Below are 27,310 nucleotides of genomic sequence, written 5' to 3'. Positions count from 1 at the left end.
TCGAGGGGCGGGGGGCGTGTCGAGGGGCGGGGCCGCCGCGGCTGCCCGGCGCCGCCGCCGCGCGGAGGTGCATTCACCGCCTCAGCTGCGACAGGTGCGCGCGCGGGACCCGCCTCCCGGCCGCCGCAGGTGCGTGGGGCGGGGGAGGGGGGAGCGCGGGGCGCGCGCCCTGTCAGCGCGGCCGGGGCGGGGGGGCCGGGACCCGGCGGCACTGGGTCGCCGTGGCGGGGATGTGGCGGTGCCCGCTGACCGTTACCCGCCCCGGAGGCGGGCCGGAGCGCTGCTCCCTCTCCCGTGCCCGGTGTCCCGCGGGGATTTGCCGGCTCGCAGGGCCCGGGGCTGGCCGCGTCGTGCACCGGGACCCCGGGGGGCTGGGGGGGAGCGGTGCCCCGGTCACGCGTGGGGCCGTGACAGCCGGGATCGGCCCCGTCCGGCACCGCGCAGGGTGGTGTGGGGAGAAAAAAGGGGGTTTTGGGGGCTGCGGGGGGGTTCGGAGAGCCTGAGGGCCCCGCCGCCGCCCGGCCCCGGTGTCCGAGCTGCTCCTGGCTACCGGGGTGATGTCCCCTCCTGCGGCGCTCCGGCCGTCGGCACCAAATCAACCCGTTCTGCTTTGGGGCAGGCGGGAAGCAGGAGTTTCTCTTTCAGGACCATCCCAGAAGTGGGTTTTCATCCTCCCTGTTCTAATTATTTGTGGCAGATTTGGTGCATGAGTGGCCAAATGGCAGCTCCCCCCTCCCCTCTCGCCCCACTCCGCCTTCCCTGTCCCCTCTGCGCCCCAACCTGCCTCTGTCGCCAGATGCACAATGCTCGCGATCTCCTTTAAATCTTTATGTGTACAATAAAGGACTATTTCCTGAAGTGACTTGGAATAAATGATTCAGAAGGAGCAGCCAAAAAAAAAGTCTGCAGATACTTGAACACAATGAAACTATGAGCGTGTGGGGAAGTGCTGAGAATGTGGAATGGCGTTAAAAATGTGGGAGCACAAGTCTCAGGGCATCTTAGAGTTCTGGTTTCTGTCTTTTCTGGCGACTGACATTCCAGATGCGCTTCCTGACTTTCCATTTGAAGGTCTGAGCAGTAGCTACTGCCTTTATAAAGAGATTTTTGCCAAACCGGGCCTAATTGTCCTAATGAACCTGAGGCTTTAATGGAGAAAATGGAAAGGGAACAAAAACACAACAGGGGAGGAAACGTATCCACAAACAGTGAGCGCTGCGAGCAGCGATGGAATGCTTGGGCATCAAAACCCGGCTTATTTTCTGCACAATTGAGCTAGATTTTGTTTTCTCAGTATTTTAGTGAAGCTGTCCTTCCGTGGAAGGTGCGTGCCAATGGGAGCCCGTCAGCTCTGCCAGGGGAGGCCCTGATGAATGCCCCACCGCGCTTTCGCTGCTCTGTGAGAGGCCATTTAAACTGCAAAGCCGGGCTTCAGGTGATCTCCTTTTGGCACAAGATTAATCAGGAAACAGAAGTTTAGACTGTAGCATTACATGGCTGATTCAGAATTCTTTTTTAGCATGGACTTACATCCTTCAGGAGTAAATTCTGTCTATAATCTCTGCATATATATTCTTTGGCTTTATTAAATCTATATGCTAAATGTTTGCTACTGGGCAGCAACACTAGGGACTACATTCTGTAATCACAGAAATGCATATTTATTTGCATGTGCAATATGTTTTTTTAAAAGGGAGAAAATTGAGCACTCCTCTCATATCCTAATTAGATCCTTTGTCTTTGGGGATGATCATTTGTGCAGTTGGCAAAGGTCCGTAACTGTTTTAAGCCAGCCGGATGGGGAGCATCCTTCTCTTTGTCCAGTCCAAAGTTTGCAGGTGAACTGAAGAGGGTAATTTGGTGATGCAGAATTTTTCAAGAAAGCATGAATTTCAGACGGTAACTCTGCAGTCTGGGTTTCTCTTGCCAGTTGGAAGGGGCACCAGGTGCGTTTCAGAGGTGTCTTAAGTGGGAGACGTGAGTCTGAAGGTGCAGAAAGCTGCAACTGGAAATGTAATGTTGATAAGTAGTTTCAGGGTGTTTCAACATCACAGCGAAAATCGCGTAACTTTTCTTGTTTGCCACAATAGTTCAACCTGTACGTCTCAACGCAGCATCTAAATCACTATCTTGAAGAAACATGTGCTGACATGGTGTGTCATTCTCTCCATGACATCAGGTGAATTAGGGAATGGTAGAGAAAGTCCCATTCTGCCTGACTCCATCCGCCGAGGCAGCGCCTGTTGTCTCCCTGCGCAGCAGCAGGGTGCAGCACCGCAGAGGCTCCTGTGGTCCCAGCACCGCAGAGGCTCCTGTGGTCCCAGCACCGCAGACGTGCCTCTGGTCCCAGCACCGCAGAGGCTCTTGTGGTCCCAGCACCACAGAAGTGCTGCTGGTCCCAGCACCACAGAGGCTCCTGTGGTCCCAGCACCCGCTGGGCACCTTGCAGACCCAGCGCTCCCCTTCCTGCACTGGAAACTGCCGGGATTCACAACACCATGGAGCCCCCGCTTGCTGCGGCCGAATTCTTCTGGACTGAGGCGTTACAGAATCCTGAGTCTTTGCCGGTTTTGAGCATTTTATGCCTATGAGGATTCTAGAACGTGGTCTTTCCTACAGTGGATTGACTGTTTCTATCAAGTTGTCTTAAGGTGCTTCCTTTCCAGTGTGACTAGTGGTCAGGCAGACCTGTACTGGGGCTTCTAGAGTTCTGTGTCCTACTGGTGCAAATCAGATAGAGAAACTGGTGGAAAATGTGAGCAAGAGATCAGCCTGCCTGATGTTAGCACTGCAGGATCGGTTAGTGCACTTGCTGCAGGCATTGTGTGACATGAGACCAGGGATAAAAGAAAAGAGGAAAAAAGGAAAGGCGTTGCCCTACAAGCTTTATTTTTGTCTTATCAGAGAACTCTTTAAATTAATCTCCCCTCCTTTCCTCCTCCACAAAAGAAAACTATGTATGTAAAAAAAAAATATCTGATGTAGTCTCGTTGGCTTCTGTGGTGAAAAGCTGTACAAAATCTCTTCCCGTTTACAGCAGGACAGGGTAGTTAAAACTATTCCTTTAGATAAGTGATAGCTATTGCAACATGAGGTTTACAGCTGCCACCGCGAACAGACGACTTGTTTCAGCTCACAGAGGAAACGGCTGCTGCATTAAGAATGAACACTGCGAGAGTGAATGAAAAATGTTTGCATAGGAATTACATCCTCTTAGGTTTCATAACTCAAGCCTTCTTACATAAATGCCAGCACATTTGGTTTAGAAACCAGAACAAGAGAGGGCACATTAGGGCTTCCCAGAGCCCGCCTGTGTATAGGAAACGCAGAGCTTCGTGCTCGCATCCTCCTCAATCACAGCTTGCGTCTCACTGCTGTTCTGGCGCAGGGCTTATCTCGCACCCCTTTCATTGTGGCTAGTGTTTTATCAAGGGCACCATCTCAATAGCATCTGCAGAGGAAATTATAATTTTAATCTGATGCCTTTTTTTGTTAAGTCAGTTGATGGACAAGGTCCTGAATGATCAGCACTTAGTGGCACTCGTACGCTGGGAGCACCTGAATGGTGACTTAGTGCCGGATCACTTTGTGAAACAACTTCTCTGCTCACGTAATTCATATTGCCTGACGCTGTGCTTTCTTCCTGAGCAGGTATTTGTGGTGATAAGATGGAGCCTTCCCCGTTTAATAGAAGACAATGGACTTCACAGTCTCTGAAAATCACCGCAAAAGAGCTTTCTCTAGTCAACAGGAATAAGTCATCAGCTCTTGTGGAGAGGTTCTCCAAGTAAGTGCCGTGAGACTGCTGAGCACAAGCTGCGCGTGAGGGCTGGCAGCTGGTACCTTGCACAACGAGTGCTTCACTGGCAGTTGCTTTGCTTCTTAAAAATAATACAGCTCTGTAGGCATTGAAGTTTCTGGTTTAATACGTGCTGGGCAAACATTTTGCTAGTTGCTGCCATTATATTGTCTCAGCAGTCAGAATTATAATATCTTCTTTCTGGTGTCAGAAAATAAAAGTGGAACGTTTTCTGTCAAACTACAAATCGCAATTTGTTTTTGAGGGCAGAGTATTGGAGTGTAGGCAGCTATTGCCATTAGGGTTTTACTTCATCAGAAGCAGTCTTTAACTGCTTAAGCACAAACTACATAGGTGTCTCTGTTAACGTGGCATTTCCTGCGTGGTGCTGTAAAAACTAGCAGTAATGCTTTATCGGTTAATTGGAGACCAGTTAGAAATGGTAGTTCTGTCACCTGCGGGTGATAGATGTAACCCTCTAGGAAGAGTTCCGTCAGAGAATTTCACAGTAGCTGTGTTCTTCATCCATCTCCCCTTCCAGATGTCTCACCAAACTTGGGTAGAAAAGGAGTATACCCTTCCCTCTTCTCCGAGAGATGGATGATGGGTTACAGTCAAATCATAAAGGCATGTTTTATACACTGAGAAAGCTGAGTGGTGGTAGCCTGTACGTGTTTTCTGGAAAAGCTTTTATTTCCATAAAGAAATACATAGACTACAGCTTGGATTTTCAATGGGATTTGGGCACCCAAGTCTCCCAGGTTATTGCATTAATAGTGCGGCAAGGTTCTGAAGTATTTCGGTCTTGAGTGTGGGAGAAACTTTATGGAGTCTGTTGGGGAAGGATAATTGCAATCTGCACTCAACACAAATGCAGCTCTTGAAGTTACTCTTTAAGTACTCTGTCCTAGGGAGGAGCTGCTCGCTTTGACCGCTCTTGTTAAGGTAATTTATTACTCATTGAAGCTTGATTACAGAACCTGGTCATCTTGCTAAATGTTGATAATCCTTTGAAAAGGGCTTACTGGGAGTAATCCGAACTGCTGTTCCTTAATCAAGTAGGGTCCCTTGACATAAGCAGTGTCAGTTCCTTGGAAAAACACAGTCCTGCTTACTGGCTTTGCCAACACTGACACACACAGTGTTTCTGAATTGCCGTTACCTAAATATTTGTATGTGAAAATGTTTTTTTCATTCCATATAGTGTTAGATTGTCAGTTTTGTCAGGTCAGAGACATGCAAATTGCAAGAGCAGAGACTTGAAGAGCACACTGTGGTGGGCTGACGTACGGAGCGAGCGTTGCCTGGGACTCTTCAGTCCTTGCGTGTTTCCCAGCGTGGTACTTGCCTTTCATCCCTGTGTCTCTCTTTGGTGCTGCTTCCAGCATTGATCTCCCTCCCTCCATAAACTTACTTTTCTCATTCAAATTTTGGAACCTTTATAGTACAGAGGCACAGGTTAATATGTTTGCATTGATTAAAAATACACTCCTTTAGCAGCTTTCAGTCAGTACAGTAAATGCAGCTTGTAGAGCAGAAATAACTAAGGGTGCAATTTGTCTACTCTCTAGTTTAGCAAGCGGGGAAATCTACATAGGAGCGCACCCCTCGCAGCAGGAAAAAAATCAATTGTTATAAAGAAAAAACGAGTAGTAGAGCAGGTATCTGCATGTAAGATTTTTTTCTTAGAAGGAACTGAGCCCATGATATACACTGGTGCTTAGTTTGATACCAGCAATTATTTAAAGTCTGAAGCTGATGAGTATTACATTGGTGTCTCATGTAGCGCCTGTAGCACCTTCACAGTTGTATCAAAGGTAGAATTCCACGGATAAGAATGGCAGAAACGTCACTTGCACAAGCAGCCGTTGGGTGACATTTCTTCTCTTTGAAAAGCAGAACTCGACTTACAAATGCCACATTTGTCACTTCTGACCAATTTGTGCATTTGAGAAGCAAAGTGCCATCACCTGGTGCAGTGTGCGATCAGCGCGGGCTGCGCGCTGCGGCTGTTCTCATGCCCAGCGGTGTGCAGATTGCTGGGAGTTTCCTCGAGCTTCTTAAAGGACTTTGATTCATGATCCAGGGTGGCTTATCTTCAGAGGGCTGTGATTACTGTTTCCACTGCTGGGATGGTTCAGCTGCTCGTGAAGCAACTGCTGAATTGGTGCAGTTTACAGCCCAGCATAGTAAAATAAACTGGCACTTATGTAGATTTTCTGCGTATGCCAAGCTGTAATTTGTTACGGTTCAGCAGCTGCTGTATAAATAGCCGAGTTATTCCTGCAAGGGGGCACAGCAGACAGCTGGGTGGCGGAAACAATACAGCTATTCCAAGGTAAACTGTATATATTTGAGAATCAGAGTGCTTGGGTAATGAAAAATATTAATGTATGCTCTTATTGTACACTGAATGGCTTAAAATGTTTCTGTCACTTTGCATTGTTCTGGGACTGTTTTCTACTGTTTTTCCAGTTTTTGGTTTTATTTGATGGGTCTGGAAAGTGCATAGAATCCTTGGTGGGGAAAAAATCTCAGCTGTCTTCCAGAGCGTTCAGTATTCTGTATAAAAACTGCTTGGGTTTTTTTTCTCTCTCTTTCCTTTTTCTTAAAGGTACCAGAAAGCAGCTGAAGAAGCCACTGCTGAGAAAAAAAGAAGTGTAAGTATTTGTTTCCTAGGCAATAAGCAACAGCCGGCAATCAGAACAGATCACCTACATGCAATGTTTCTGTGATAGTTGATTTTTGGAATCTCAGAGTTGCTGCTGTGCGTCCTACAGAAAACCCGGCTCAGACACAGTGTTTGCTTTTGACTCATTGCCCCTACCCTTTCCCAGTGAGAATGAAAGGAAAGAAAATTGTCTCTTGCCCAGAGCTATATGTTGAATCACCAATTCGCTCCTAAGCAAAAGGCAAAATGAGTTAACCACAACACGTGAATATCCTTCTCTTTGTTCTTAGCTGTAGGCAGTTGTGTGGTACCTCTTCCTTTCTTAATGAAATTTAAAAGTCTGCTCGAAAGAAGCTGCCAGCCTCTCTGACATCTAACGGGTATGTCTTTGATAGCTGTAGAATCCATTAAGGGAGATTTTCTCTGAAGTGGCTTCCAGGGTTCAAAATGCCCCTGGAGGAGGCAGAGCCTTCCCTTTTGGCTCTGTTACAGCCTTGTGTTCCCTCCTGTGAACTACGTCGTGCCATTCTGGGGTCAGGGGACCCTGGCTGAAATACCAGGCACTGAGGTTGCATGTCTTTCTGTAAGCAGATCCTCAGTTTAAGTCTTATTTTAAAAGACCAGCAATATTTTCAGGACATATAGGTAAGTCTGTTAGGACATGCTGCTTTGATCTCCTGGGGAGTCATTCTTTTTCTGTTGGCGATACAGGTGTGATAAAATAAGCATTCTAAAAATTACTCTCCAGTCTTAAATTTTCTTCATTGCTTGTGCGATCAGGGAACAGGCACGTCCCCAGCAAGAATGACTTGCGTTGTGAAGTACGCAGGGACTCATGTCCAAGGGTGATTCTGCGGAAACCTGCTGCGCAGTTTTCAGTACATTACAACATTTGCCTTATAACTTTAGTACTTTCTTTTCAACGCAGTCAGCAAGCGAGCTGATCTTTTTTTGAAGTCTGGTTGGATTCAAGTTAATTTGCAAAGCAGTGTTCAAAATGTGACCAGAAGAGTAATAGGGTGAGAGACTTAAATCCTAATATAGCTGCTAATCCTGTTTAATTCCTGTAAGCCTCGCAGACCTGTTCTACTTGCAATGAGTTTGATACGTAGTGCTCTCCACAAGGGAGAGGCAGCAAAAATGCAATGATTAGATTTGAATGAATCAAACATGGGCTGGTCTTTTACTCTGGGGAGAGATAACTACTAGTAAAAACTAGTCTGAAAAGCACTACGAAAAATACGTAGAAAATAGAAAATACGAGGAGTACCACTGCTCCATGTATTGCCATCTAACTCGCAGTGGTAAGGCAGCGCTTGTGACCCGTGTGCATGCATCCTGTCCAGAGCCTTACGCATGTTGAGTGAAATAGCAGGAAAATTCCAGCAAATGATCTGGTATTTATAAATGGGAGCAAAAAGACATTTGTTGTCAGTGCTTAGCTTGAGCCTTACGCTGCGTGGTATAAAATACTGAGGACAGATCTCTTGTAACTAAACCGCTACTGTGAACTGATAGTAGGAATACACAATTCCAAAAAAGTAGTGGTTTCTGAAAGATAATCTGTAGCTTTTTGGAAGGCCTGCTAATTGTTGTCTTCTGAACCAGCTGGAAGACATTGCAGCGTTTGGCACCCCACCCGCCTCTCCTGTGGCTGCTTTTGCTGTAGTTTGCTGCTTCTAGGACTAGAGACACCGGTAGTGTGATTTTTGGTCCCCTTTCCTTCACGTGTGGATTCAAGCCTTTTGTGTGTCATTTAACTCATTAAGAGCTTGGCTCCCTTTTTCCTTATAAGGCCATCCTGTTTGCTCACTTCCTGCTTCAGCTCCTGACTTTTCTCTTCTCCCCCCTCCTTCCTTTCCTATCCTGGATGCTTTCTCCATGTGGCACAGTTGTAACTATTCACAGCTGTCTGAAAAAGAGAGCGGAGATCAGTACTGAGCCTTTAACTTCCTTTCGCATAGAAAGGAAGTGCTTTAATGCTTCATCAGGCGTATAACTGGAATTAACTTCTCGTTCTTTGTAGAACGCAGAAAATCTTCCCCCTCATTTTAAAAGGGGGAATCTGAGCGTACTAAAGAAGAAGTGGGAGAATCCGGCGCTGGGAAGGGAGCCTGGGAAGGACGCGCTGCGGAGCGGTGGTGCTGAGGCTGGGCAGAGGGTGGCCAGCCCTGGGCTGGGAGCCGGCACCAGCACCGCTCCTGCTGCAGACGAGGAGGCGCGGGCCCCTTCGGCCACCGCTGGCCAGCTGCGGCATCCCACTGGTGACAGCAGGAAGGCTAGAAGCCACTCGCCTGAAACTGGGAACATGGAAAACTGTCTGAGGGAGTCCAGAGAAGCAGAAAAGCCTGAAGCCAGCGAAAACACAGAGTCTTCGGGGAAAATTGAGAAATACAGCGTTCCGCTGAACAAGCTCAAGATGATGTTTGAGAAGGGTGAAGCAGCTCAGCCCAAGGTAAGGATCTGTCCCCTCCCAGCCGAAGGGAAACTAAAACTCTGCTGCCTTTTGGGAATCAGGAAAAGTCCCTGGAGGGAGTGGCTCGAACTATTGACTCTGCAAATAATTGTATTCGTTGTTTTAGTTGAAACATAACGTAGCTGGTGTTAATAACTTATTTGATCTATACAAATGTGTGCAGAGTGCTTGGAGTTGTGGCTGTTTGTGATTGCTCACTGGAGATGAAAAGTGAATTTGCTTGTGAAAGGGGTACAATTTAAGAGAGTAAAATAAGCATGGAATTTTTTTTCTAAGCCAGTTGGGATTGCTTATATCTGAAGATTAAGATGAGTTATGTAAACGTGAATTGTGTAAAAAGAGGGGAAAAAAAAACAAACCTAAAAATATATATATTTTTTTAATATATATATATATAAAATAACTGTTTGAAGTGAGCTCAACAATCTGGGGCGGTTGCAGTTGAGATGGAAGTACTGCCCAGAGTTAAGAGTTTGGTTTCTTTTATATACATACCACTATGTGAGTCACACAAATGCAGATATATATATATAGAGAGAAAAATATACGTACTGTGAAATACTCCCATTTTTTCCTTGCTGTTCTCTCATCTTTGTATCTTAACAAATGTTTCTTATCGGAAAAAAAAATAAAATAAGCAGAGATAGCCAGACAAGCTCCTGCCTTCGCTAGTTTTGACTTGCTAATGCACAGGGCTTGCATTTTTCCTACAACTGCTCATGAAATCTGATCCTGCATGTGGACTGCAGACTCTGTGTCCCAGGGGAGAATTGCTTAACTAGAAAATGAGTTGCATATGCTGGTGACTTGCAACATAGTCCTGAGGCCTTGATGCTGGTGGATTTTCCAGTTTTCTCATAGTTTCCTATATTTCTGGCTTTGTTTTACTGCGGGTGGTTTTCTTGCAGTATTAAGTAGAACAAACAACTTCTGCGCAAAAGTTGTTTAAATGTGCGACCATTAGGGATTTCAGAGGAGCACCTCTGTGTTAAAGTGAGTTTTGGGTCTGTGTGCAGGAAGTTCACAGCTGAGATTTTTGCAGTCTTTGTCGTTGTGAGAGAGCTGCCCGTGGGAGGGCGGCTGTGGCGGGGGATCTCCTCCTCTGCTGCAGGGCTCATCAGCCGGGATTCCACAGGAAAGTACCGTTTTGCAGATGGGCTTCAAGCAACTTTATCTTAGCCCGGGGAATAAACTGTTTCGGAGCTGACTGAATCTGTAACTGATATTTCTGTCAAGCTTAGTAATTAAAATATTGTTGAAAACCGACAGAACGCAGTAAATACCATCCAATAGGTATGAAATTATTCAGGTTAAGTTCAAATTATGTTCCTATTCCAACTTCATCTGGTTACTCTTTAATTTAGAAGGGAAAAGGCACAAAGTGCTCTAAAGGTTAAGTGTAGGGGGGAGGGGGTGTCTTTGCAATTGGAAAGCACTCTTGTAAGTTTTCTGGTTCTGGGAATTTATCTGAGGACTGGAGGACGATGTGCAGTCACATACAGTGATGATAGCTGGGGCTGTGGGGACACAGATCTCTTTCACTAAGGTAGAAGTAACTGCAGCAACGGTGTAAGTTTGTCTAACAGCAAGCTCTGCAATGGCCTCTTCCATTTGTGCTTTTCTTGAACTCTGTCCTTTGATAAACCCCTGGTTTAAGTGCCAGCAAGGCTTCATAGAATCGTTTAGGTTGGAAAAGACCTTTAAGATCATTGAGTCCAACCATAAAATCAGCTGAGGGACGGCAATTTTCCTTGGTATTTACTTGATTATTAAGGTATAAGTGCTGTTAGAGCTTTGCGGACGAAACATCTGAATAAATGCAGTAGCAATATGGCTGTAGCTTCATGGCAGTAAAGATGAAACGACTTGCCTGGCTGCTGGGCAAGTCTGTGGCAAGAATCCAGATTAGAGCCTGGACTTCCTGGCTCAGTCACCCGCTCTAAACAAACCCATTCTCATTTTCAGGGTTATAAGCAAAACCTCCTACTTCATTCATTTGTTCATTCAGATCTTGCTCTGTCTTCCGCAATGTAGATACAAGGCACATCTTTTTTTATTGCATCTTCATGGAGAAAAAATGCTGTAACCACATTTGAGGCAGGCGTGTCGGTCTGGATTGGTTCAGCACTAAGCAAAGGCTGAACATCAGGTCTTTTATCGGTTTCAAAGAATTCTTCCTGGAAGTGATAGCGAAAGCACACACAAGGAAGATCAGAAGGAAAGAAGGAGCAAGCAGATCTGTAATACTTCTTAAAAAGTTGTCTCCAAGTTAGTTTGTGTTTTTCCTTTAAGGCAAAAACTTAGTCTTGTGCAGCTAACCTTAGGTGCAGGGTCACATTTGACACAGTTGGTAGATAATGGAATAGGTGTAACTTTTACTTGGTCTTTTGCCCGAGAACTCTTTGTGCCCCAGGCGAGAGGCTGTTAACGCTGTTTGTGGTACCTCTGCACTCGCCTCTTTTGTCTTAGAACCTTGGGGCTTTCCAGACACGATGAATATTTTCTCTCTTTGGCAAGTGGCAGAAGCTGTGGCGTGGGAGTGGTGGCCCAGCCGGGACTGTAAAGGGAACTGAGTGGCACAAGCATAAGGTTGGGAGCTGGGATCCCTTCATGCCAAAGGTGTTATTTTCCATGAGCTGTAATCACCCTAATTGCTCGTGGTTGGTCAGTCTATTGATTGTGATGAGGGAAGTCCCTCATTTTCCCTTTGTTAAACTTTTTTTTGTCTTATTACTCTGCTGCTTTTTCCCGCAATATAAAACTGTTGCTATAAAATCAACACAACATTGACTTTATATTTGTAGATTTTAATAGTAAGACGTGTACAGTAATATCTCTGGACTCTGACTAAAGCTTTTGTATTTAGGTGGTTTGGATTTTTTGAATTGTGTTTTACAAATTATCTACAGAAGGGTCCTTCGGGTGAAACTGTAATGCCTGCAGATGTCTGAGGTGGCAAAGAGGACAGGAGAGGAGCTGGCAGGACTGGGGAGGTAACTCAGTTGACAGTTGGAGCACTTATTAACTGCATCTGGTTTAACTGGCCGTGAGATGGCTGCCGCTGATAACTGAACTTTTCCCGCTGCAGTGGATTCCTCAGGGAGGTGGTACGAGGCGGGGGGAAGCTCTTTGCTCTTATTTCAGAGCTCACCAGCCTTCACGAAGGTCCGAGTGAGTCAAGCAGAAGAGTCTGTTTCTGATTAATATTGAATCCTTCGCTGCTGGTAAAAATAGGGAGGGTTTTGGTTACTTGGAAGAAAACCCTGATTTTGTGTGCGCATCTAGTTGAGGTGTTGGACCCTGATGCAGAATTCCTGGGGGTGGGCGCTGACTTGTCATAGCTGTTTGACAACACGCTGGCCCTTTGCCAACTCTTATTTAGAGGTTTAATTTGTTTAATAATTAATTTCAGTGATAGCTGAGAATTCTTTGTCTTCTCAACACGAGGGCAATTGAGCATGATGTTACTGGAGAAAGGCTACAGTGAAAAATAAATTGAAATAAGATTCTGAAATAAAGGAGAATCAGAAGAGGCAACCCGAACAAGTTTCCAATCTTGATTTCTGTCTTTTTCTCCTGAAAAGTGCTGATGGCCTCTTTCAGTGAGGATGGAATCCCAGATGCTGGATCTAAATTACTTTAATTAAGACCTTTGTTTCCTAGTGGTGGCAACTTCCTCACGCGCTCTGCTGCCAGTTACACTTCCCAGCTGTCTGTACTGCAAACTTGTTTTTTTTCATTTGTAGCTTTGTCATTCCTGCTGCATGCAAGAAAATGTGTGTGGTGCCATGTTATTACCCACCCACCACCACCCCCCCAAAAAAACCCACCCCAAACCAACCAACCCCACAAAAAACCCAAACCCAAGGCAGTGATACAGTAGTCGGGGTTTCAAGTAGGCTAATGAACATGTTTTCTTTTCTGCATCTTCAGAGGATCTTGTCTTCAAGCGTATTCTGCCTGTAATGATCTTCGTATACTAGAAAGCGAAAAAGGGTCAAAAGCTCAACCCTCTGCATGACAAATTTCTGAGTTGTAAGAACTTCGAGGTGACATTAAAGTGGACAGAGGCTGAATAAGAATCAGGTTCGGATAGTGTGCACAGAACGAGGAATCTGCAAGTCCTTACAAGTGTGCAGACACTCCCAAACTGAACCTATCAACACTCAATGGAAGGAAAAGACTTGTCATAGCTAAGCTCTTTTCCAGTAAAAAAAGTTACCAAAGTCTCAAACCACAGAAACAGAAAATATTTCCCATGCTAATGGAAAAAGTGGTTTTCCAGATGCATTTTCCTTTTCTGGTAAAGTTGCTGTTTTGTATGCCAAAGCAGCCTGATTTTTCACAGTGATTATCTTACAGTGCAGTTCTGTTAAAATAAAACTTTGGAATTTCCTTCAGTTTGGTGACCAGCAAATAAGAAACTTGTTGGAAGGTGGGGGGGAATGTGTGGTTGGAGCATCTTGCCAAACCTGCCTTTTTCCCTAGTTAGCCAGGATCTGAATTTCCAACTGGCTCCGTGATTTAACCCTTCCTGGGGAGGGAACAAAGATCTGTCGCCTTCTAGTGTTTTACAGGTTGCCTTTCAGCTGTGAGAACATGCTATCTTGATGAAGTCAAATTGAACTCTGCACTTCATGAGTATTTATCACAGCTGCTGAAATTTCTTTTCACAATTTTATTTTGTTGAGCATTAGATTTTGGGTATCAAATCTGATGGAGCCAGCCAGAGCATGCTACAGACGCCGCTTCCAGCACTGCGGCCCTGCAGATAGTGATTATCCTGGATATCTGAGAATATTTATCTCTAGCACTCCTCTGCTTAAGCTTCAGCCTTATCAGACCTAATTAGGGAATTATTTGGTACCAAATGCATGAGCTATCCAAATCAAAACAAGTAATTTTAGATACCTTTTATTACGGTGGTATTTAGTCTTTCTGCTGCTGAAAATCAATGCAAATTTTTGATAGCTCGCTCCTTTCATCCTTTTTCTGATTTTAAATTTCATAAAATGACCTTGGAACATTAGCTTCAAAAGAAATTCTACGGAATGCAAAAATCTAGACTGAAGCTTTGTATTTGCAGTGGTAAATGCCTAAAAATCTGATCTTTGTGGTTCTCTGACTTTTTAGCAAAGATAACTCGTCAAAGGGCATCTATTGACCTCTTCAAGAAAGTGTTTTCCAGGTGACAGAGGGTCAGGTATTCTGTGATCAAACTTTACATTGGTTAAATAAGATGTCACCTGGTAGACTTGTTTATTCCAGTAAAGCAGATTTGCTAGTGACACCTGTGCATCTTAAAGGATTATAAGCACCAGTCTTTGTTTGTCCGGGCAGCTGATAGGTGGGTCTTGTCTCTAACAGGTCCTTAGAGAGCAGAGGAAGGCAGCAGTTGGGAGGAGGATTTCTGAAAACAGCCTTTCCTCGGAGGACTTTGATGTTGGCCAAGGAGAGAAGAGCCATAGTACATCAGGTCAGTAAACCTCATCGTTTGGGTTTTGGGTTTTTTTTGTTGGCTTTTTTTTTGGTAGTTTATAAAATAAAACTGCTCTGTACAATAGAATGGAAATACCTTTTGCCTTTCAGGAATGGAAGGCAGTGCAGCCATCTTCCATCTGCAAGCTCTATGTGAGCATCGCATTTAATGACTTAAGTCTTGCTGTGAATTTTAAACCATTATACCCTTAAGCAGGGGAGACCAAGGCACAGGAGATAACTAGCAAGTTCAGAAATAGAACCCATTTTTTTCCCTGTGTCTTAATCCTAGGACGATCCTAGAATTTCTTTTAATAGTCAAACTTGTTTAGAAAGTAGTGAACAGACAGACAACACAATATGTTTTCTTCCTTCTTGTTTTTGTTCTCGTCCCTCCTACCTTGTCCTGACACAGGTAACCACAGTTAGCCTTATGACTTGAGCAAAATTATTTATCTTTCATATGTCTGGAGACTATTTTCTAACAAAGTATTTAAATTTTCTGTGTTTTCAGCCTATGGCTAATATTATATCTCACTACTTACTGATGCACGCTGTGTCCTTATTTGAGCAATACTGGAGAGAATGGCAAGAACTGCTTGCATTTGTTTATTGTCCCCAAGAGGGACCTTAATGATTCATACAGATTTTCAGTCATTCGAGGACACTAGCTAGTGAAAGGTCATTTTTTTTATCACTCTTTATTGAACAATTAAGCTATTACTGAAGACTTGAGCATTATACAAGGAAGTTAGATAGCAGCACAGTCATGGGACCTGGCTTTTTAAACCTATCTTGCTAACATCTGGTGGCAAAAATGAAAGATGGATGGCAAGTAAACGGGGTATAGTCCTGAGAGTCAGGAGATCTGCACCTATGCAGAGACTCAAGCTCCGAAATGTCTCTTTCCTCTTGAGATAAAAACAGATGCTGCAAATGATCCGGCGAGACTAAACTGAATTATCTCGTAACGTATTTGTTCTCGAGATTCTCATCTGTAACATGTTGCATGACAAACTAGTTTCATGGAGGAGGTGGAAGTGGCAGGTGAGACTTCCTTCCTCGCTTCCCATGTTTTCCTCAAAAGACTTGGACAACTGTTCCACTACAGGAATGATGTGTATTTCCATTTAGCCACTGTAGCAGCTGCTTTCGTTTGACAATAACAGCAAAACAATCTTCAGTGTTAAAACTGGTGGCTCTCATTACTTCTGAGACGAGTGGCTGAACACTGCATCTGGTGAATGTGCTACTGCTGAAAGTAGCTGGATTAATTACAAGACTTGGAGCATAAACCTTTGACCGAAGCATTTCTGTGCTTTCCAGATCTGGAATTTCTGTGGTCTTTGGAGCAGTAAAGGACAGGATTTATAAATCTTTCTGTAGACAGGTCTACTCGTCTTCCTGAAAGTTACCCTGCATTTGTTCTTTTTCCAGGGCATCTTGTAGATACTAGTCCAGCACTCAGCCCAGATAAGGCAGAGACCAAGAAAAGCCTGGAGATGCCTCGCTTAACAGAAACTTCCATAAAGGATAGGCTGGCGAAGTACCAGGCAGCTGTGTCCAAGCAGGGCAGTTCCACAGGCCTTGCTACTACGGTAAGTCTGTTCTTTGGCTTGTGTAAAAGTGAATTTTTGTCCCAGCCTGAGACTGGAAAGAAGATCTACTGGAAACCAGGCTTTTTGAAGATAGTGCCGCCTTTTTTTTTTTTTTTTAAAATAACTTGTGCCAACAGGAGTAATTCCTAATTAAGAGTTGCCTCTATGTACTGCAGGGAGAAATAAGTATTTGCGTCTTCCTGGAATAATCTTGAAAGTTCTCCAAGGAACTAATTGCTAGCACCCTGACTGAGGCCGTTCTGAAACATAGCTGACATTCTCTTTCTTTCTGTATGTCTGTAGCTCTCTGCGTGTTTGTTTGTTTTTTTAAAAACCAAACTCAATCCTGTATTGTACATTAGCTATAAACTAGGGGAAACTGGGGCACAGTAAGCAGGAGCGACTTTGTGTCACACAGTGCATAGAACCTGCATCTACTGGCCTGCGGCTTTGGGATCTCCAGTCAGTTTTCCTCCCTTTTGTTTTTCACCTCCCTTCAAGTTTTCTCACTTATTATCTAAATCCAATTAGACTCTTGCAGTGAATGAACCTGTGCCAATTTTGCAGATATTTGATCAGGAAATGACCAATTAATGAATCATGGTAAAGTTTTGCAGCTGAAGAGATTGGAAGAGTCTAAGCTTTTGTTAAAAAGTGTTTAAGTACATTTGCTGGAACTGTCTGATACTTTTGCTTAGTGATGGGAACTTCTATTGCTTAAGTATGTCTTTTATTAGACAGAGTAATAAATTTGAAGAGGACAGGCCTTTTTAAGTTAGGAAACTTGCACTGCAAATAGAAGCCAAAAGTGATGGCTGTGAGCTTTGGAAGAGTGCGTGCTTGCAGGGTATCTTTGTAGAGAGGCAAAAGTCTCTACCCAGCTGAAATGACTTCTGAATTTCACGTGCAGCGTGGGTCTCATTCTCCAGCCCTTGGGAGGAAAGCGGAGTAAACCTCACTGTATGAATGGAAAGTAATTGCAGCCAGTGCAACAAATCTGATTAACTGCTAATTGCTGCTCTCTGCATCCTGTTTCTTGACTGGATTCGGTTTGCTAGATTGCCTTTTCCAGTTTGTGGCTCAGATCTGCTAAATTATGTCCTAATGGCAAGAGGTTCTCCATAAATGTCTCTCGAGACTCTCGTTTGCACGTCCCCAAGGCTCTCGGTTTGAGCATCAGTCCAGCCTGATGCTCTTAGGTTGTCCCATTTGGCAGAATCTCTTTCGCTGTTTGGCCTGGCACAGGGACAAGGGCAGCACATCAGATGGAGCAAACAGCGGTTTCCGAGGCCAGTGTTTGCGCTTCTGTCTTCCAGGAGCAGCCATAACTCTTGGATCTTCTTCCCTGCTGACAAAGCAACTCAGGCTCTTTTGATATGGTAGTGTGGTATTTGTACTTCCCTTCTTTTAAAATGTGTCACATCTGGGCTACAAAGGAAAGCCATAATCTTTCTTGGGAACAACTATTTTGAGGGCATTGTGGTGTAATTAGGCCTGGATTAAAACTGATAGACACTTTTACAGTGGGTTAGAGTAAGGGTGAGAAGCAATCGTTTCTCTAGCATTGCAAGTGATATGGGAATCGGGGCGGGGGAGAGATGGTAGACAGCACATTTAGAGATCTACACAGTAAAATTCTGACATTCAATTACACTCCTATTAGACGTGGTTGGATTTGTGCAGACTTGCTTACAAAATCCGGTAAGATGCTGGTGCTGGCATTTGGCTATGTCTCTCATGATACAGAGAAGATGCCTTGTGAAAGGCACGAGTCTTCTCCAATTATCTTGTATCCTGTGGCAATGAAAGAAACACGAGGTTTCACTGGGTTTTATTTTTTTTAAGTCTGAAAGATTCTTTTGTGAAAATCTTAAACAAGTCAGTTTGTCAAGAACAAAAAACTCAGTAAATAACAATTAGGTTTTTGACTAAGCAAGGGTAGGATTTGCTTTTATGTCAGCTTGTGTTTTTCAGTTACTTCAGATACTGGTTGTCTCGCAATACTTGTAATTTCAAATGAAAAGTTAACACTTCTGGAAAAGGAAGATGTGACTGAGCAGGGGAAATGAGAGTTTATTTTAAACAGGAATCTGGAAGTAGAGAAAAGGGGTTGCTTTGAAAAATGCTGGCGCAGAGTATAGTAAAATTCTACAGTGTCATCTCTTTTCTTCATTAGAATGTATCACTGACCAAGTTTGTATAGATTTTTATGCCCCTTCCTTTAGTTATCACTGTATATACTAGGAAAACAGTTTTTAAAAGATTTTAAGGAAAATAGAAAGCAAGTACTTTCCTAGGGGAAAAGAACCTGTCAACTTTCAAGTGCTTTATCCTATAGAATGAGATTCAAGCCAGTGAAAGTGAACTCAAGAATTACAAATCTGAGCAGAAGGAGAATATGCCACCAAGTCTTGAGGACTCCATTTCCTGTCAGGATGGGGAGAAGGTAAGATGCTCCTGCTGGTGAAGGTCAAGGGCTTCACTTGAAGTGGAGCTAGTTGTAGCTGCACAGCTGATGTACTTGTTCCACTTGCCATCTAGAAATTGAGCAGCTGACAGAGATTGTTTACATGCTGCAGAATTCCCGAGTATTTTATGTATGTATTTTTTAGATTCTGTCTGGATTATAAGCTAGCAAGTCTCTGTGAAAGAGTTTTAAGCAGTTGTAGAGAATATTTAGGGACAAATTTTAAGTTTTCTTGGAGAGTTCCCCTTTCTTCTCAGTACTGATGTGCCTGTAGCATGGCAGAACCCGTCAATATCATACGTGCGTATTTTCTCATTGGCTTCAGTAGCTGACTAGGTCTGAAACCTCTGGTGGTTTTGGAAGGGTTTTGAAGTGAGCTAAACTTTTTTTGTGTCGTGTTTCCTAACTGTAAAAAGATGATTCACAGCTAGGTATTTGTTTTGTTGGGTTTTTTATTTGTTTGTTTTAATAAAACAAAAAAGAAACCACACCAAACAAAAAAAAAAAAAACAACATGAGAAGCTTTGTGTGACGCAAGTAAAAGGAGTTTGTCACTGTTTCTTCTGCATTTAGAGGCTAAATTTTGATTAAGGTAACTGAGAATGCCAGTTTGGGTTTGTTCCTGGTTTTGAGCTTCAGCTGTAAACTGAGACTAAATTGGTCTGTGAATTAGAGATAATAAAGTACGCTCAGGCATTTGTATACTAAACTGAGGACGGCAGACAGGGATAAAAGTAGCTGAATAATAATTGGGGTACTGTGTATTCCAGCCATTGGGAACACGTGGCAGCCTAATGCCAGGAGGCTTTTAGAGCTTTCCAGCCCTCCTTGGGCAAGGGGCCAAATGGCTGCTTTCAGCTGTTCCTCACTGACAGCTGAGCAGCTTCATGTTCAACTGGTCCAGGCTGCTTTTTTGCTAAAAGGTGAGTTAATTAAAAGAACACCTGTTAAATCAGAATACGTCCCCGTTGTTGAATGGAAGATTTGAATGAAATTTCTTGTATTCAGCTGTAATTGGGAAGTTACTTGTTGAGGTGTCCAGGTGCAATAAAGAACCTGAATAGAACATTGTTTGAGAGCCAGGATTGTCCTTTGGAAATGACACAATAAACTTTGGAAGTAAGCCTAATTAAAACTACTAGTAGAAAACTGCAGAAAAGGGAATCCTCTAGCAAAAGGGAAACAAAAGAAACTTGCTAACCACCTCTGTCACTTTTCACACTGAATCTGTGAGAGTTTTAGTAGCCAGACGTGTGACACTCCAACAGCCACAGAAGATGCTGATGCGCTTCCTAGTATGTTAGTGTTACAGTTATTTTTTCGGTAGACCAGAGTATGTAAGTTGCTTCCTCGTTACCTCATTAATTTGCAAACTTCAGTTGCTTGCAATGGACCTTTCAATTATTCAAGTGAATTAGTGATGATTTGCCATTTATCTTGTTATAGCAGTTTAGTTTCTCAGTGTAGCTACTTAAAACTCCTTGATTTAATAGTAATAGTGCCAAGTTTAATACAGAAATATACATCAAGAGCTTCATCTGTAACACCTTTAGAATCTGGAACTGGTTTATAGCCAACTCAAGAAGTTTTGGGTTGTTTTGGGTTTTTTTGTTTTGTTTTTTTAAAAGGCATGTTCCCATGCATGTTTGTCCCAACCTGGGAACAGCAGACTTCTAGGTCTACAAAAGCTTTTTCTTAGAATTCATCTGTTCTTTATTTCTTTTTTTTTTTCTTCCTTTAAAGCACTGTCTTTGCTGAATGTTTAAATTCTGGTAAATGTGTACTGCTTGGTGTCAAGGGATTTCTAAGTAAGAAAACCTGGGAGGTACATCAATGAAATCCACAAAGATTTCTGAAGACTAATAGATAAAGGTGTACATGCTGCAGATGTTTGGAAAAACAAAAATATGATGATTGTGTGCCTGAACACTGTGCCAGATGATCTGAATATTGCAAGAGCTGTAAAATTATGTCTATTTTGTAGCAAGGACTAACACTCTGGCAGTCAGCTGGACTCTGCCTTGTGCCTTACAAAACAAGAAGTAGCTTCATGTGCAGCTCAGTGTGGCCAGTCTCTTCCTGTTGAAGTGCTCACAGTGTCAATCTGCCCGATGTGTTCCTCAGGCCATGATTGTTCAGACTTCAGAAGGCCAAAGGTGCTCACTGTCTAATACTTTCTTGCAGGTTTCTGTAGGTGAGAACAGCTTGTCTTTCCACTCTGGTCTTCTAGAGGATGGCAATGGTAAGCACTCGTTCTCCTGCCTCAACAAGAGGAGAGTGCCTGGCTGAGGAAGAGCACTAACTCTGCCCCGTTGTGTGCAGGGTGCTTAAGATCAGTCCTGTCAAGTGATTCATTTGACCCAATAAAAACTTGTCTTGTACTAAAAATCTGTCCTGTGCCTAACTCAAACTTTATATAATTTCTTTCAGGTTTAGAAGTTAATTTGCAGTTGTAATACCAAGATATCTGTAGCTTTTGCTTGCTCTGATTGAACACGTTTAAGTGTAGCTTCCTCACCATTTGGACTTAAACCAATAGCTCTGACAACTACTACATCAGTCAATAGGCTGAAGTGCTTATTAATGCAGGACAACTACCAAGTGTCTTTGGTGCTGTCCTGAGGTAGTCAAGTTCCTATTCAGTAAAGTACGTAAGCACATTCTCACGTTGCCTTAGCTTTACACCTAAATTCAAGTCTATACTTTGCAGAAGTGAAGAACAGTTCCTGGAAGTTAGAAGTTGGATCCCCGTATATTAGTTTCCTTTACACATAAACTTAAATTTCCTGGTAAATCAGAAAAATAGAATGATCACATTTAAATATCTAGATCTAAAGGTTTTAATAGCAGATGTTCAAGAAAAAATGTCTTAGCGCTTACCTGGTAGGATTGCTGTTCAGTCTTATGAGCGTAAGTTTTCCGTGATTTTAAAGTCTTTGTAATTGCCTTGTCTTCCTCTTCTGCTCACTTAGTTGGACAAAACCTGGAGAGCGAGACAGAAGTTCAGAAGCCTGTCAGCACAAAGCAGCAAAACTTTAGTTCTAAACCAGCTGGCCAGACAGATGCATCTCCGCCAAAAGCAGTGAAGGTAAAGCAGCTGTTTTTTCTCAAACATGGGCGATGGTTAAAGCCAATTGACTTCTCTCTTTAATACTGAAAAGCCTTAATGCAACCAGTGGGGTCACAAAGGGTCTGGCAGTAATTATGAGTCCTCATTGGACTGTGTTCACGAGGGGAACTTTAATTCTGAATGGAAAAGCATCTCAAAACTCAGTTTTTCTTCAAAGACTAAGTTTGAGTTGCTGGGAGTTGCCCCGCTGCTGTTAAAACAGCGTGCCCCTACAACAGATGCAGCTTCTCTTTAGTGTGGGAAAGGGGGATTGAGCAGGGGATCGTATCACGGCTTGTCTATGCCTCCTAGAGACGGGCACTGAGGTCCTGATACTGCTCTACAGAACCTTTAGTAGGCCAGGACTTGGCTTCCCCCCCTCCTCTTCCAGCTGTTCCCAGGGGAAGTGCAATTGATAGCAACTCTGTAGGAAGGGCACTGCAGTGACTGACTCCACAAAGACTGGCTCTGGCATGCTGACTAGCAAGTCCTTAATATGTTACATTTTCTTTAGTGGGAGCTATAAAGCATAGAGCAGATGGAGAACTTCTTTGGTAGGAATGTATTTGCTAATCTTATTAGACACGCAAACGGCAGTGCTGAACGTTTTGATCACACTGTACTTTCTTGTCACGTGTGCTGTCTGGAGTTAGGATGCCTATTCCCTGGGCTGCCACAGACTTCCTGGCTCACTTCTGAGGAAACAACTGTGCTTTTGTTGTTTTCCCCATCTTTGAGAGGAACAGCACTGACCTCACGAAGACCAGTGAGATGTGGCTTCCTAGTGTTCTGGAGCATAAATGCCAGTATGCGAAATTAGAGCTGCTATAACATTTTTGTGATTGGTCTGTTAGAGCATACAAGATACACGCAAGCTGTGTGTCTTGGTCCTCTGTGCTATCGCTTTACATTATTAGAACCATTTTAGTCCTCTACCATGTTACTGCTTTAGGTGTTGCACTGCTGAGACAGAAACCCAGATGCTGTTTATTCATGTGAGGTTCCTATTTGTCTCTTCCAGCTTCTGTTTCCTGTTCTTGGTTCCTAACCTCTACTCCTGCCTTCTGCTTCCCTCCTAATGTGAGCTCAACTCTCCGCTTTCTCTCAAGTTTTCTTTTTGTACTTATCGGGCCTCACCTTCCTCCTGTAGCTCCTATTTGTAGTATGCCTGGAAAGGAATTTCTTTCTCTTCACACCCCAAAACGCCTCTCCATCAGACATAGGGCTCACTGTTGTACAAGTAAGTTCCTCTTCTTAGATGGGGATGTGCATTGCAGAAGCACATGCCAGCGCCGTAATGTCATCTTGCAAAACTAAGCTTTCAGGGAGAGTTACTTTTTGATGTTGCTGCCTTGCTCCCTGTGGCAAGCATGGATGATCAGATTTTTGTTTGCATTGGTAAACTCTAATTTTTTGAGATTTCATTTAGTGACTCAAAATTCAGAATTCCTATGCAGTTTTGGCAGCACCTAGAAATTGTGGAATTTTTTTCAAAAGGAACTCTGAACTTCTGTTGGTCAAACTGTCCTCATAATTAGAACTTTAATCTACTATAACTTCAAGCAATGCCTTTAAATTTGAAATACCTATTAAACTGGAATTAAATTGGCAGCAAACTTTATGGTTGTGACAAACTGACTTCAGCTGGCTCTGTCTTCAGCAATCTGTCCCTCACGTATTGTAACTTTCTTTGCCTAACCATTGTTTCCAGTCTGTTATAAATAAATTGCTGTAATTATGTCTTCCTGTGACCTTCCTGTTTTTTCTTTAGCCATCGTATTTTTTCCATAAAGCTTTTTAGTAAGTTTGTAGCAGGTAATTCTTTGTCAAAGAAAAGCTATAGTATCAATGTGTCTACGCAGACCCATGGTATGGAGCCTAGGTGCTCTTTTACCCTGCTGCTAAAGCAGTTGTAATCAACATGCAGCCTCAGACTGCCAATTTTTCAACTGTGAGTTATTTAATTTTTCCTTTTGAAGTGTTCTCCCTGTTGGCCAACCTTTAGTAGACTCCAAGAAGTGAATGGCATCAAGTAACCTTTTTTCATGGACAATGTACTTGCTTCCTTGATGCTGTCAGAAAACAAAATCTGAAATCGTTGCCATACAGCACAGCAGTGACACTTGACTCCTTAGCATTTAAATTTGCCATTGCACTAAACTCTCAGGAAATTCTCTTAGTAAGCACATAAATAACTTTAGCTGTTTAACCTCAAAGCCCTGCTCGCTTTAAGTCTTGGGCGAGTTTGAGAGCTGCATGTCCTGAAACCTGAGTATAGTTTCTTTGCAATAGCACTGGAATTGCTTACAAATGAAGTTAGAAGTGTTTCCTGCCGCCTGCATCTGTGCTGAGGCTGTTTCCTCCTCTGTAAGGGAGGAGAGCATTTACCAAAAGTGGATCATCTCAAAATGTTGAGCAGCCTGTTCCACTTCTTTCCCCTCCTGTCCTCTACCTTTTATTTCAAGGTTATTTCAGCTCTTTTTCTACACTCTTTTTTAACTTTGGTAAGTTTCATACTGACTGTAATCTACCTGAATGTTTCTTCATCATTTTCCTATCAAGAAAAATGGAGGTTGCAGAAATAGATTAGACAGCTTTTTGGGAACTGGCTCAAAGTTATAACTGAGTTCCAGTATTTCCATTGTCCCTTCTCAACCATTGCTCAACTTGTCATGCTTCAGCTGTGGAATTCACTGGGGCAAAACCTTGGCTGTCTGTCAAGCCACAGCAATCCTGTGGGCCTGCCATAGCCTCTTCCTCACTCGTTGCCCACCAGAACCCACTCTACCATAATTAGCATTGAGTTGCAGAAAGTGAATTGCTGCAGTTTTTCTGAGAAGTGTGGAAGCTGTGCATGAACCCAAGCCAAGTCCAACAGCAGTTGATTCATTTTCCAGTTAACAAGCTTTCTCTTCTTCCCGTAGAAATTTCAGTTGCCAATGAAGGAAACCTGTGTTGGATGTCAGAAGACTGTGTACCCGATGGAAAGGCTCTTTGCCAACCAGCAGGTGTTTCACATCAGCTGTTTCCGTTGTTCCTATTGCAACAGCAAACTCAGGTAAACACGCTGCTCCCTTTGGCTGCTGTCTGGGAAGCGTAGCTTTTCTCTTCAGCAGCTGAGTAAGATGCTGTTCAGGCTTAGCTGAGGTGAAGGCAACCGTAATCCAGCGAACTGGAGAGGAGCGTAGGAGTGCTAATACAGTCCTAGTTCTGCCAGCAGCTTTTGCACTTGATACGGTCTATTTTTAAACCCTTAATGTAACTTTATGTGGGGAAAAAGACAATGTCCAACTTTGTAAAGAACTCCTGACATTTGAAAAGAAAGCCATACAAACTCAGGAAGGCTGTAAGCTTGTCTTTTCTAAACATGTTGGAAGACTGAAATTGAATCTCTTCAGTAATATAACTAAAATATACACCCATCTCGATGGCTGAGTCACAGAATGCTAACATTTGACTTTGTATTTTCCTGAACAGCCTTGGGACATATGCATCTCTGCGTGGGAATATTTACTGCAAGCCTCACTTCAATCAGCTTTTCAAATCTAAAGGCAATTATGATGAAGGCTTTGGACACAAGCAGCATAAGGAATTATGGGCAGGCAAAACTGAATGTGAAGAATCCCTGGAGAAAACTGTCCATGGTGTAAATGCAACAGAAAGTCCGCAAAACCCAGGAGTAGAGGATGCCCCAATTGCAAAAGTAGGAGTTCTGGCAGCAAGTATGGAAGCAAAAGCTTCAGCTTTGCCTGAAAGAGAAGAGAAACCAGCAGAAACTAAAAAGCTCAGGATTGCCTGGCCGCCTCCATCTGACCAAAGTACTCAAGGAAGTGCCTTAGATGAGGGCATCAAAGTGTTCAAACCCAAATGGCCCCCAGAGGAAGAGACTTCCAAGCCAGATGTGCTGGAGGATGTGGATCTGGATCTCAAAAAGTTAAGAAGATCTTCCTCGCTGAAAGAAAGAAGTCGTCCCTTTACAGTCGCAGCCTCATTCAGAACAATATCTGTTAAAGGCCATAAAACAGAGAATTCATCTTCTCCTTCTAAGGCAGAGAGAGACATGTTGAAAAGAAATGAGGAACTGGAGAGAGAGGTTGTGGTAGACAAAAAGCAAAAGGAAAAGAAGGTTGAGAATAGGAACATCCAGAGTGCTGAAGAGAAAAAAGTAGAGGAAGAACGGGAATTGTCTGGTATCAAAACAGTAGAGCATAACTTTGTAGAAAATGGCCAGGTGAATGCAGAGACAGATGAGGAAGAACATGCTATGGACGAGCAGGAAAGTCCAAATGAAGAATTCCTTGAACCAAATTCTCCTAAACATTCCAGCTTAGCCAATGTTGTGACTGCTAAGGAATCATCTCCTACCCAGAATCGCAAATCCCAAGATGTTGGTTTCTGGGAGGGTGAAGATATGGAAGATCTATCTGTGGAAGAACAGATCAAAAGGAATCGTTACTATGAAGAAGATGATGAAGAATAAATTGGCCTTTTACTAGAAAACTTACTGCAAGGTGCTGGGCCTTTTTAAATCGGTGTTTTTAGCTTTAACAAACAGCTGTCTTCCATGAAAGTGATGCTATACTGCACATCGACATTAAGGGAATCCTATGTACAAATGATCTCAACTAGAAAAATACTCTGGAAGCCTGCAAAGAGTATGTTTAGGTGCATGGAAACAAGTATCTGGCTGTGGGATAGCTTCAACAGGTAATATCTGTCCCCAGCACAAGAACAGAGCTGTTCTGTACTCCTACTGTCTTACCCTTTTTGAGCTTCAGTACGCATTTCACTAACAACTTATGGAATTTCACTGTACTCGTACTGGTGGTGTGAAACAGGCTTTCTGTAGTACACTACTTCTACCACTACAAATGCTACTGCAGTGCTTAGGGACCAATTTCAAAGGGACTTTCTGGCCTGCTTTAAAAATGGTAACTTAATGCACTTTAATACGTGTAAAGGGCACAACTGGGACTTTTTTTTTAATCATAAAAACATTATGTGCTTAGTACCCAACAACTAAAGCATCTTAAACGGAGTGCAATGTGATTTTTCTTTCTCAAAACTGCCTGTGATCAATTGAAGACTCCCTACTCTCTTTATTTTTCTCCGTGCAACTGGAATGGCGTGCCCGTTGCTGGAACGTATGTATTTTAGTGCTTATCCAGAAGCTGTGCTGATTAACAAATCTCTTTGAGGACAAGTCAACACTTTTGCAGTAGCCTGCAGGGCATTACTTTTGCATTTCATATGCATTTGAAGTGGGTTGGTTTTTTTTTTTTTTGTTGTTGTTGGTTTGTGTCTTTTTTTTTAACTTGGAGTTCATCATCATTAATTTTAAGCTGCAGATAATATTTTTAAGGCCTTTTGAAAACTTTGAAATCCTACTTGTATCAAGCTGCCATCAATCTTTTCACTATGGCTGTGAAATTATGCTGCATTACAAAATCTCTGGAATAAAACCATCTGAACAGTGAAACTTTCTGATTGCTAGCATTGAAGCTTAGTACACTTTTAAACTTGACTTCATTTGTTTTACAAATAATGAAATCTTGAACGGTGGAAGGAGGATGCTCTTTTATATTAGCTGTTATTTGTACTGTACTCTCATGAGAATTAGCTCTTAACTATACTTGAGGTGTAAAATATTCTGCTTTCTTAACAGTCCTGCTAACTATGAAACCTTCAATAAAGTTCAGTCATTTACATAAA

General features: G+C 43.1%; 1 protein-coding gene across 2 annotated transcripts; it reads left to right on the top strand.

Annotated features, from left to right (window-relative positions):
• The first annotated feature begins 12 nt into the window (after positions 1-12).
• LIMA1 (LIM domain and actin binding 1) lies at positions 13-27,310 on the top strand. Of its 2 annotated transcripts, XM_074565025.1 has the most exons (11): positions 20-129; positions 3,652-3,787; positions 6,414-6,459; positions 8,497-8,925; positions 14,314-14,422; positions 15,862-16,022; positions 18,361-18,468; positions 20,674-20,731; positions 21,462-21,577; positions 24,523-24,656; positions 25,076-27,310. In XM_074565025.1, exons 2-11 carry the CDS (start codon positions 3,669-3,671, stop codon positions 26,076-26,078), a joined length of 2,283 nt encoding a protein of 760 aa, XP_074421126.1. In that variant the 5' UTR covers positions 20-129; positions 3,652-3,668; the 3' UTR covers positions 26,079-27,310. The 2 variants fall into 2 exon arrangements, with proteins under 2 accessions (XP_074421127.1, XP_074421126.1); XM_074565026.1 differs by lacking the exon at positions 18,361-18,468 and having other exon boundaries at positions 13-129.

Source organism: Larus michahellis, chromosome 22 (assembly GCF_964199755.1).
Source record: "Larus michahellis chromosome 22, bLarMic1.1, whole genome shotgun sequence".
Taxonomy (NCBI): domain Eukaryota; kingdom Metazoa; phylum Chordata; class Aves; order Charadriiformes; family Laridae; genus Larus; species Larus michahellis.
The sequence above is the reverse complement of the archived record's forward strand: the minus strand, read 5'-3'. Positions and strand labels throughout refer to the sequence as shown.

Coding starts and splice junctions, on each gene's coding strand:
- LIMA1 (XM_074565025.1), top strand. CDS start 3,669: ATGGAGCCTTCCCCGTTTAATAGAAGACAATGGACTTCACAGTCTCTG. Junction 14,423..15,861: donor GAAGAGCCATAGTACATCAG/GTCAGTAAACCT, acceptor TTCTTTTTCCAG/GGCATCTTGTAGATACTAGT. Junction 21,578..24,522: donor CTCCGCCAAAAGCAGTGAAG/GTAAAGCAGCTG, acceptor TTCTTCCCGTAG/AAATTTCAGTTGCCAATGAA.